This window comes from Mustela putorius, unplaced genomic scaffold (assembly GCF_011764305.1).
Source record: "Mustela putorius furo isolate JIRA1106 unplaced genomic scaffold, ASM1176430v1.1 tig00000997_pilon_pilon_pilon, whole genome shotgun sequence".
Classification (NCBI taxonomy): domain Eukaryota; kingdom Metazoa; phylum Chordata; class Mammalia; order Carnivora; family Mustelidae; genus Mustela; species Mustela putorius.
In genome coordinates, this window is record NW_025421527.1 from 4,435,003 (window position 1) to 4,446,158 (window position 11,156).

Genomic DNA, 11,156 nt, shown 5'->3' on the forward strand with positions numbered 1-11,156 from the left:
CCTCGTCAGCCACCCACCGCCCTCTCGCTTGCAGACTCAGCCCATCTACCTGGCCAGGCTCATCTTCCACATGCCACAGAGCAAAACCACCAAGTTCATGGAGTCCGTGGTCTTCAGCCTCTACAACTACGCCTCCAGCCGCCGTGAGGCCTACCTGCTACTGCAGCTGTTCAAGACGGCGCTGCAGGAGGAGATCAGGTAGGGTCCCGCGTGCAGAGGACGACAAGGGGGAGGGCTGAGACCCCGCCCGGGACTGCGGCCCTCCGCCCCGTGAGGACCCGCAGAGGCTGGGGGGCAGGAATGGAATCGGGAGACCTCTGTTCTCAGCCTCCTAGGAGCGCCCGGAGGCCGTCTCCCAGGACGGTGTGGAGGAGGGAGCGCAGGCGGAGGGTCAGCCTGCGGGCTGAGCCCCCGCTGCAGGGACCTGCCTTCAGGGCACACGCCCCGCAGTAGGCTTCCTAGAGAGGAAATGCAGCTGTTCGTCCTACGCGGAGGCAGGGGTCCAGCTTCTGTGACCTCTCGGACCTCAGGTCAAAGGTGGAGCGGCCCCAGGACATGGTGACTGGCGACCCCACGGTGGTGAGGCTGGTGGTGAGGTTCTACCGGAACGGGCGCGGCCAGAGTGCCCTGCGGGAGATCCTGGGCCGGGTCATCCAGGACGTGCTGGGGGACAAGACGCTGAGTGTCCACACAGACCCTGTTCACCTCTACAAGAGCTGGGTCAACCAGAGCGAGGCCCAGACCGGACAGCGCAGGTGAGCCACAGCCGAGGGGGAGCCCTCTGGGCCCGCGGCCCCGTCGGGTGAGATAAGCAGCCCCCCACCCCTGGGAATTAACATGGGCGGACCTGGCGCGCGGGACGCAGGATGAACACAGAGTAGTGTGCGAGTGTGCCACTGCCATGTCCTGCTCACAAATGATGCGTCCGACGGGCCAGGAGTCGGGTCTGGACTCCTTATTGATGGGGGATGGCTGCATAGTCACATTCCCGCTGAATAGACCCGTAAGGCCGCGAGAGCTGGGTTGGCCCTGGACACAAGGCCGGTGCTCAGGTGCCCGGTCCCCAGAAATGGGGCCGCCCAGGAGCAGCCCATGCTGGTGGCTTCTCCAGTGGTGCGTGGGCTCATGGGTCATCTTCCCGATCGTCCCAGCCACGGAAGACAAGATGCAGGCCTGCCGTGGCCTCCACCTCCCCCGAGGGGGCCTCCACACCCCATGGCGTGTCCATCTGTCCTGCGCTCGCCCACCCCCCAGCAGCCTCTCTTCCTTCTTTCCCTTCCCCCCAGGTTGCTCCGTTCCCTCCAAGACCTTTCTCTTGTTCTGGCCTGGGCTGCCCATGTGTGTGTGTGTGTGTGTGTGTGTGTGTACGCACGCGTGCGCATGTTCCTGCGTGTGTACATCTGCACGTGTGTGTGTGTGTGTGCGCACGTTTCTGCGTATCTGCATGTGTGCATGTGGGGGTGAAGAGCTGGAGGGCGCGGGCTTCGGGAGGAGGAGTGGGCGGGGCTCTGGCTGACACCTTGGCTCTCTGCCCACAGCCACCTCCCTTACGATGTCACCCCAGAGCAGGCCTTGAGCCACCCCGAGGTCCAGCGGCGGCTGGACATCTCCCTCCGCAGCCTCCTCGCCCTGACCGACAGGTTCCTGGCAGCCATCATGTCCTCTGTGGAGCACATTCCGTACGTGCCTCAGCCCCGCCAGGCCCCCGGGAGCCCTACGCCTGTGTCCTGAGCCCTGGGAGAAGGAAGGGGATTGTGTCTGTAGGTGGCCCGTCCGTGACAGGAATCGTGACAACCAAGTCTAGCACGTCTGGGTGTCGCCGTCCCATCACACGCTCCTTCCACACACGTCATTGCACTGGAGTCTCTCAACACCCCTGAGCTACAGAGAGGGCAGGGATGCTCGCGTCCGTTTTCCAGAGCGGGGGGCGGGGGGGGCGGGGAGGGCGCAGAGCCGCAGGGAACGGAGCTGTACGAGCTGCTGGTTCCCGGCGGAGGCAGACGGAGCCCCTCCTCTGGTCCCTGCTTCCCCTCAGGTCCTGCTTCCAGGCCCCGCTCGGCCCCTCCCAGGGGCTCTGCCTCCTCCAAGCCTCCCAGGCTGTCCTGGGACAGGGTGCCCAGGGGACATGCTGAAGGGGCCTCTGTGGGGAATGGCAGGCCAAATTCCGGGCTCTGTGGTGTTTCCAGGGGACGCTGGAGAGAGGCTCAGCCAGGGCCCTCGGGCCGGCCCAAAGCCTGCACACCAGCTTAGTGGGTGCTGGGTACTGAGCTGAAGGGTGACGGAGCTGGCCGTGGAGAGCAGGGGCCGGTGCACCACGCCTGGGCAAGTGAGGAGGCAGCAGTCTTGTGCGTTGGGCTCTGGCAGGGATGGTGGGACCACAGCGCATGCCCACTTTGTCCCCAGGTATGGGATGCGCTATGTGGCCAAGGTCCTGAAGACCACCCTGGCAGAGAGGTTTCCTGCCGCCTCGGAGGACGAGGTCTACAAGGCAAGCACCATCTGCCCCCCAGGCTCCAGCGCTCTCCTTTGTCCTCCCGGGGCCTGTGAGCCCCAAGACAGAGATGAAAGAATAGAAAACTCTGGGCTCTGAACGTGCCGGCGGGACGATCTCCTGCCCGCCGGCCCCCGCAGGCCTTCTGCTGGCTGGTGTGCGGGCAGCCTCGTCGTGAGCGAGCAGGGCGGGCTGGAGGGCTGGTTCCGGTCAGGCTCCTGCTCATGTTTCCACCTCGACCGGGTGTTTTGTGCAACATGATGGGGTTGGCCCGGGAGGTCCCCCCAGCCACAGGAGCTGGGTAATAGGACTGGGGCGCCAAGGCAGACCCTGGGGCATCCCTGGGATGGTTTCCTCTGCCCTCAGGTGGTCGGGAACCTCCTATACTACCGTTTCCTGAACCCAGCTGTCGTGGCCCCTGACGCCTTCGACATCGTGGCCGTGGCAGCGGGCGGCGCCCTGGCCCCCTCCCAGCGCCACACGCTCGGGGCCGTGGCTCAGGTCCTACAGCACGCGGCTGCGGGCAAGGCCTTCTCCGGGCCGAGCCGCCATCTGCGGGCCTTGAACGACTACCTAGAGGACACCCACATCAAGTTCAGGTCTGGGTGCTGACAGCCCGTCCCTCCTGTCCCCTTGTCCTCCTCTTGCCTTCTGTCATGCCCCACCTCCCCCTCTGGAGGCCTTGGGGAGCGCTGTGTGGAGGGGTGGCGTGCAGTTAGCAAGCCGGAGCGGGGATTGTTGGGGGGTCTGCCCCGGGGGGCTGGAGGGACAGGGTAGAGGGCCTGTCAGGCACTGCAGGGGGAATGGACAGAGCACCAGGCGGTGCTGCCCGCCCACCCCACCCCTCCCACACCCTTCTTCTGGAGACAGGAGGTTCATGTGCCGAGCCTGCCGGGTCCCAGAGCCGGAGGAGCGCTTTGCGATGGACGAGTACTCAGACATGGTGGCCGTGGCCAAGCCCGTGGTGTACATCACCGTTGGGGAGCTGCTCAACACGCACAGGGTGAGGGCCGCGGCCGGGGGTCGCTGGGAGGATGGGCTGGCCCTTGGAGGAAGGCCCGGCTCAGCCCCCATCTTCGGCGTGCCCTGACCTGCAGCTGCTGCTAGAGCACCAGGACTGGGTCGCCCCCGAGCACTGCGACCCCTTGCATGAGCTCCTGGAGGACCTCGGGGAGCTGCCCACCGTCTCCGACCTCATCGGTGCGTGCCGTGCTGGGCCAGGGAGCGGGGTGCCGGCTGCGTCCGCCGTGTGCTGGGAAGCCAGTCTGCACACGCCCCTCCCCCTCTGCCCCCCTCCTTTCTTTAGATGGACATGGGGACACCAGATAATAGGAAGAAAGGGGACAGACGGTGGGGGACCCAGTGCCATCGTGTAAATGGCTTATTAAATTGCGTAAGACAGATGGGGATGGCTGTGGGTGTGTTTGGAGTCTCTAAGGGTTTCTCCTACAGGAGATATGCAACAAGAGTGAAGTTCCAGGTCAGGGCTGGGGTGGTGACAGATTGAGAGTGGGGAGCTCAAGGCCCCGGGCTCAGGTGATGGTCAGAGGCTGAGCTCTGGGTGGCAGCCCTCTCATGGGTGCTGCTACGGGCAGCGTGGACACGACTCTCCTGGTCCAGAGGTGCCTGGGGAAGGTGGCAGGCCTGGCTGTGGGTCTCATCCCTGCCCCCACCACAGGGGAGGGCGTGGCCGCCGCTGGGAACAAGGACCCAGCCAAGCTGGAGGTGTCCCTGACCCTTACCAACAAGTTTGAAGGGGTGGAGACGGACGCCGGCGACACTGGTGCCCAGAGCCTGCTTCTGAGGTAAGTGCGCGCCAGCTGCTGGCACGGGCCCTCCGCGGTCTTCCTGGGCTCTTGTCCGGGGGCGGCTCTCACTGAGGCTGCCTGACACTGCCCTTCCCAGGTCTCCGTGTCACCCTTGGCCTTGGCTCTGGGCTTTGGCTGGAGGCCGGGGGACACGTGGGGTGTGGGTAGCACGTGACACTGGCGTGTTGTCACTCCTCACGTGTGAGCTTCTGATCTGAGGGCAACCGTGAGGTTGGGGATGGTTTCCCATCTTTACATGCAGGACGGGTGGCCTGCCGGAAGTGAGGGTCAGGAGAGGGGCTTGGAGCTTCCTATCCCCGGTTCTGTGAGTGGGGCGGGGGGTCCCGGTAGGGCTAGCTGGCCGGCTGGGCAGAAGAGGAGCTGAGGTGCCAGCTGCGTCCTGTGCCAGGCGGGCGGCCCTTCCCCTCACCGGACTGCCCAGTAAACCAGTGAGGTGGGCCGTGGGCGAAGGCCTAGCAGGGTGGGGCCACTCGAGAGCAGGGCCAGAGCCGCCAGGAGGGAGGCGGCCGTCAGCAGGAGGGACATCGCAGCTGGGGAGGGGCTCCCAGAGGACAAAGCATGGCCTTCAGCCTGGAGACTCAGGAAGACCATCTGTGGGTGGGTGGGGGCCCATCCGGCGGGCGCAGGGGTGAGGCAGCTCCGTGTGTGCTCAGACATCTCCTTCCTCCCTCGCCCTCTGGACCTCTCAAGTGTCCCTGGCAGCCACAGCACAGGGCAGGGTCCCCTACCTCTCAGCTCCCCGCCAGCCCCACGTCAGGGCCTGACCCTGTCCCTCCGCTCTTCCCCCTCCCCTCCTGCAGCACCAAGCAGATGCTGGCGGACATCATGCAGTTCCAGCCTGGGGACTCTCTCCAGGAGATGCTGTCCCTCCCTGCGACCGCAGAGCAGGTGCGTGGCCTTGCTGCTCACGTGATGGGTGTTGCCCGGCCTCCAGCCCCGCCCATTCCTCCCCAGGACCCGTCCCCAGCCGGCCCCAAGCAGACACCAGGGACGGCCTGGAGGGGGTTCCTGAGCATGTGGAGGTCGGGTTGGTCCAGCAGCAGGAAGGACTAAGCCAGGGCTTCCCAGGGAAAAGGTGAGGCTTGCCGGCAGGTAGACGCTTGTCCCAAAACACGGGACAGAGGACAGGAACACGGGCGAACACCGGGGAGCCGGCGCAGTATTGGGAGGCGGCCGCCAGTGTGCATCCACGCTTCCTGCTGTGGCGTCCATGCGGGTCCCCGCAATGACCACAGGCCCGTTTGTGTCTGTGACGCTGCCGTGGCTGTTCAGTCCCCAGGCACCCGCTCCGTCTACCCCCACTCCCCGAAGCTGGGCGGGGGGCCAGAATGGCGGAACCTCCTAGGCCCCTCCAGCTCCTCTGTCTTCCCAGGAAGCGGCCCACAAGCAGCTGACGGCCGAGCGGCAGGCGCGCGAGAGCCAGACCCCGGAGCCCCTGCGCCGGCACCGCTCACTGAGCGCGCACGCCCTCCTGCCCCTGGCCGACAAGCGGCGGCGCGTCCTGCGGAACCTGCGCCGGCTGGAGAGCCTGGGGCTGGTCAGTGCCCGTGACGGCTACCAGGGTCTGGTGGACGGACTGGCCAAGGTAGCGGCCCGGGACTGTGGTCCGGCTGGGGTGGGTGGGTGCAGGGGCAGGCGAGCTGGGGGCGCTGGGCGGGGCATGGAGTGGGCAGGGCCGGTGGGGGCGCAGGTGCCCAGAAGGCCGGCCTCTCCCTGGCAAGTGCCGCCCAGACTGTCACCAGCCAGGGGAGGCCGACACACCCTGCAGGGCCCTTTCTGACGGGAAGGTCTCAGGGAGGGGACCATTCCTGCAGCTCTGTTTTGAGCCTTGAACAGTTACTCCTCCGCGCGCGTCCCTTGAGGGTTTGGGCTGGAGTCCTTGAGCCGGCCTTCCTCCTGGGAGAAGCAGCTGTAAAATCGGCCTCTCCCTGCTTCTCCTGAAGACGCTCCCCGGGAGTGCCCTGGGCTCCCTCAGGGCCTGAGCTCTCCTGTCCCCCAACCCCAGGACATCCGCAACCAGCGCCGGCACCGGCAGCGGCGGAAGGCAGAGCTGGGGAAGCTGCAGGTCACACTCCAGGGCCTGGACGCCAAGACCGCCTTCTACGAGGAGCAAGGCGACTACTACAGCCAGTACATCCGGGCCTGCCTGGACCAGCTGGCCCCCCGCTGCACGTAGGCACCACCTGGGCCGAGGCTGCCTGTGACCTCTCACCCTCATGTGACCTTTGCCCCATTCCACCAGCTCTGAGTCTTTTTTTCTTTAAGATTTTTAAAATTACTTATTTATCTGAGAGAGAACGAGCATTAGCGGGAGGGAGAGGGAGCCCAGTGTGGGACTCGATCCCAGGACCCTGGGATTGTGACTCGAGCCGAAGGCAGACTCGTCACCGACTGAGCCCCTAGGCGCCCCTTCCACCAGCCTTGAAAGAACCACCATCCCAGGACAGCAGGGTCCCTGTCTCGTGTGGGCTTGGGCTTAAGTGCAGGCCCTTGTCCTCCACCAGGGAGGGTCCTTGGGCTCTGCTGTCCTTCCCACAGACCCAGAGGACGAGTGTCTCGGGTGCGTAGATGAATTCTCTGTGGCCTTTTCGAATCAGGAGTTCTGGGAAAGGGAAGAAGCGGCCGGCCCTCCGTTACACCGCTGCCCAGCTGCTGGAGAAGGGTGTCCTGGTGGAAATCGAGGATCTTCCCACCTCTCAGTATGTGTCAGACCCCAGCAGTGCTCCAGCACGGGGCGGGAGGAGGGGCTCTGGGGGCAGTGGGGTGACCCGCACAGTCGGAGACAGCCCATGGCCCGGGATGCTGGGGGCGCTTCCCGGAGGAGCAAGCATCTGATCGGGCCAGGCCGATGGCAGGTCGGTGGCGTGGCGAGCAGGGAAGACAGAGCGGGAGCACCGCCAGGAGGTCTGGGCTCAGGGACACACAGCGCTGTCTGGCCGCGCCTCAGTGGGAGGAAGAACAGGGCTGGGGTCCTGGAAAGAGGCACCGAGTCCCCATGTCGAATCCTGTCCCCGACAGCTTCCGAAACGTGATCTTTGACATCACCCCTGGAGACGAGGCAGGCAAGTTCGAAGTGAACACCAAGTTCCTGGGCGTGGACATGGAGCGGTTTCAGCTTCACTACCAGGTGAGGGCCGCCTGCTGGGCTTGGGGGTTGGCCCACAGCCCTTCCCTAGGCCTCAGAGGACACCAGCTCCACTCCGCAGCCAGTCGGTACCCTCTGTTCCTGAGCAGAAGGCTGAGGGGCTCGAAGCCCAAGCGCCTCTGCCCCCAGGCCCTGACGCAGAGCCCCTGCCAAGCAGCAGACCGACCGCAGGCTGGTGAGGTCAGAGCCGGACGGGTACCCAAAGCCCCAGCCCGTGCCCCTGCCCCCTGCACCCTGTGCCCGGCCCCAGAGCCTTATCCCGATTCTATAGACTTAGAGGCTGATGTGGAAGAAGCTGTCACAGGCCAGCACTCAGGGAAGCAGTGTTTTTTTTTTTAAGATTTTATTTATTTGAGACAGAGAGAGAGAGAGAGCACAAGCAGGGGGAGCAGCAGGCCGAGGGAGAAGCAGACTCCCTGCCGAGCAAGGAGCCCGATGTGGGGCTCGATCCTAGGACCCTGGGATCATGACCTGAGCTAAAGGCAGATGCTTAAGGACTGAACCACCCAGGTGCCCCACTCTTTGGCCTTTTAAACAAGAAAATTGATTTCAAGCCTTTGTGCTTGAGTTCACATTTGATTAAGTCACTGTCCTCTCTTGCCCTTGGTGTCCTGCTCTGTGAAGTGGGGTCTCGGTGGTCAGGGCCGCTGCGTGGACGCGGGAGGCTCCAGGCTGAGAGCTTTCCAGAGACTGGGCCCCCGCCAGGAGCCCTCACCCCTGCCCCCCAATGCCCTCTCCCCAGGACCTCCTGCAGCTCCAGTATGAAGGTGTAGCTGTTATGAAACTCTTCAACAAGGCCAAGGTCAATGTCAACCTCCTCATCTTCCTTCTCAACAAGAAACTCCTGCGGCAGTGACCAAGGCCTCTTCCCCTGCTCGGTGCTTGTCTTGACACTCAACTCGCTGCACACTTCCCTACAGATGCCAGGGCTCAGGATGGACCCCCAGGGCTCAGGATGGGCTGAGCTCCAGGGTCCCACCCCGCCCCCCACTGGGAGGAGCTTGCCTACCTGGCCACAGCTAGGGTCTCCTGCTAACAGCTAACTGGAGCCTCGCCCCAGAGTCCGGCTGTGTGGCTGTTAAGTCCCAGACCCCTGCTCTCCCCGCAGGAGGGCATGAAGTTGGGACTAGCCCTTTGCTCGGGCTGGCCTCTGGTCCCTCGTCTGCTGCCGCCTGACCATGGTCACCCCAGTATGACACTGCTGTGGGCCCTGTTCCCTCCTCCCTGCACAGCCCCGCCAGGCACCTGCTCCCTCCTGCCCCTGTCCCTCGCTCCCAGGACACCCGTGGATGCCTGATGGCCCCGGGCAACCTCCGCTCCCATTCCTCTGTGGATGGTCTGTTCTCTGTGCGCCCCTCGAGTATTTCATGCAGCTTTAATCATAGTTTCAATTCTGGCACTTTTCTGAGCTCAGAGTTGTTCCCCATATCCGCACCAACAGTGCCACCAGCGCCTCGTGCCGTGTCGGTTGGGGCGCCTTGGGTCAGAGGCAGGAAGGGCCCCCGGTACGTTGAAGACTCTGTCCATCCACTTCCGACGGTACAAGGGGCGTCTCTCCCCCTCGGGGCTCCGGCCCCTGAGAGCTGACTCTTCTGGGCAGTTCCGGTCCGCCTGCATTCCCGCCGCCCCCCCAGCCGACTTCCTGTTCCTCTGCTCCGACGTCACTTGAATAAAAGCAGCCATCATCCCACCGCTGCTGTTAGCGCTTGGCTTCATCTCGTGGGGAGCAGGCCCCCGAGCCCTGGGACACCTCTCCCCTGAGCACGCGGGGTCCCTCCTGCGTGGGCCTGCTCCGCCAGCCTGTGCTCCCAAAAGCTTCCCGAGCTGTGGCCTTTCTGCCTCCCGCCGCTCCCCCGGGGGACAGAGAGGAGTAAGGAAGGAAGGCTCAGGTTCCGGAGGGCGACTAAAGCCGAGAGGAGGAGAAGCGGGTCCCAGTTCCACCCCGCCCGCTCTGCACACACGTCCCCCAGGTTCTTGTCCCAGTCTCGCCGCAGCAACTTAGTGTCTGGCTTCTGCACTCTGATCAAATCCCCTCTGCGTGACCAAAGCCCCGGCCCTGCCTCCCGGCTCTCAGGAGACAGGCAGAGTCTGGGGAGGAGGGGAAGGTACAGAGACACCTGCCCCAGCCTCTGAACCCTGAACCCCTGAGAAGCCCCTAGCGGACACCCCCAAGTTTGCCTGTCACTCAGATCTGTCTTGCCGTCATGTCCTCTCCTTCCGAGACATGTCGCGGCAGAGACTTCAAGTGCTGCCTTGCTCTGGGCGACAGGGACACACCATGGTTCCAGATTCCACACATGAGCAGTCGTCACTGAAAATCTCACCCTCCACCAACGGCTCCAGCACCGTCCCTCTGAGACACCCCCCAGTGATCACCTGGCCTCCGCCACCCACACCGGGAACTGGACTGTCACAGCAGCTTCTGTCCTTGAGGGCCTGTCGTGCCCTGGGTGTTCATACGCACTCACTCTTCACAGCAACCCCAAGAAGGCAAGCTGCGGCTCCCCTTGGAACTGAGACCCTGAGGTCTGGGTGACCCACCAGCTCCGCAACAGGCAGTAAAGGGCAGAGCAGGCCTTTAACCTCGGGCCTGCTCCGTCTGCACTGACACTCCTCCGGAAACTTTCTTTTTTCCGAGAGAAACATCTCCACTTCCTTCAGCCCACTGCTCAACCTGATGAGCGTCAGGGCCTTCCTAGCTGTGGATGGCCAGTCCAAGACATGGGCGCTCAGCTTCCCTGGCGGAAGTCCAAGCTCTCGGGAGGACGGTCTGACACCAGGGACGTACGTGCAGTCTGCCAAGAACGAGTGGTCTCTCTACCGAATGTGAGTTGGGACAGCTGAATATCCACAGAGAGAAGCCGGACCCCTACCTCACACCATATACAGACAATGAAACAAGTCATAGACCAAAATGTAAGAGTCAAATTCTTATAAAACTCCTAGAAGAAAACCTAAATGTTCATGACTTCAATCAGGCAATGATTTCTGAGGACACCAGAGGCACAAGCGGCAAAAACTAGGTAAAGCGGGCTCCAGCAAAGTTAACAACTTCAAAGGACACCTTCGAGAAAATGAAAAAAAAACAAAAACCCACAGAAAGAGAAAAGATAGTTCCAGATCATGCGTCTTATAAGGGTCTTGCTTCTAGAATGTCTAAAGGGCTCTTATAACTCGAAAAGACAGCCCAATTAAATGGGCAAAGAATTTTAATGGCCATTTCTCAAAAAAAGACACACAAATAGCTAATAAGCACATGAAAAGACCCTCAACATCATTAGTTATTAGCAAAATGCAAATTAGGTTTTAATGAGTTAATCGCTGGACGCCCCTGGGGATGACCGAGCTATTGACAAGGGTCCGGTGAGGAGGGGGACGGGTTCTAGCTCCTGTCTGCTACGGTGCTTGGAAGAGGGTGGGGCCGCTTTGGAAAACAACCTGGGATCTCTGCAAAATGTCAGACCTGTGAGCCAGCCCTTCCCCCTCCCATGTATGACCCAAGAAAATGGGAAGCCCCGTCCACATGCAAGTCTGTACACAGATGTCCGTCAGCCTTTGGACGGGCCGACAGACGGCGGACAGACGGCGGCAGCGCCTCACCGACGGAGCCCCGCCCAGCCACAGGAAGGGACGGCCCCACGTGAGCCACAAGGCAGAGGAAACTCGAAAACACGCAAGGCACAGGTCAGAT

At 63.0% G+C, this 11,156-nt stretch overlaps 1 protein-coding gene across 1 annotated transcript in view; it reads left to right on the forward strand.

The window, feature by feature from the left end:
- IQGAP3 (IQ motif containing GTPase activating protein 3) overlaps positions 1-9,155 on the forward strand; it is a 34,404-nt gene extending 25,249 nt beyond the window's left edge. Inside the window, exons 25-38 of the mRNA XM_045086730.1 lie at positions 35-198; positions 531-755; positions 1,539-1,679; positions 2,404-2,488; positions 2,858-3,090; positions 3,362-3,494; positions 3,589-3,691; positions 4,170-4,296; positions 5,121-5,208; positions 5,693-5,905; positions 6,326-6,492; positions 6,918-7,019; positions 7,339-7,447; positions 8,208-9,155. Of these exons, the coding sequence (XP_044942665.1) occupies positions 35-198; positions 531-755; positions 1,539-1,679; positions 2,404-2,488; positions 2,858-3,090; positions 3,362-3,494; positions 3,589-3,691; positions 4,170-4,296; positions 5,121-5,208; positions 5,693-5,905; positions 6,326-6,492; positions 6,918-7,019; positions 7,339-7,447; positions 8,208-8,321 (2,004 nt within the window). The 3' untranslated portion in view covers positions 8,322-9,155. The remainder of the gene's footprint in view (positions 1-34; positions 199-530; positions 756-1,538; positions 1,680-2,403; positions 2,489-2,857; positions 3,091-3,361; positions 3,495-3,588; positions 3,692-4,169; positions 4,297-5,120; positions 5,209-5,692; positions 5,906-6,325; positions 6,493-6,917; positions 7,020-7,338; positions 7,448-8,207) is intronic.
- Positions 9,156-11,156: the final 2,001 nt, after the last annotated feature.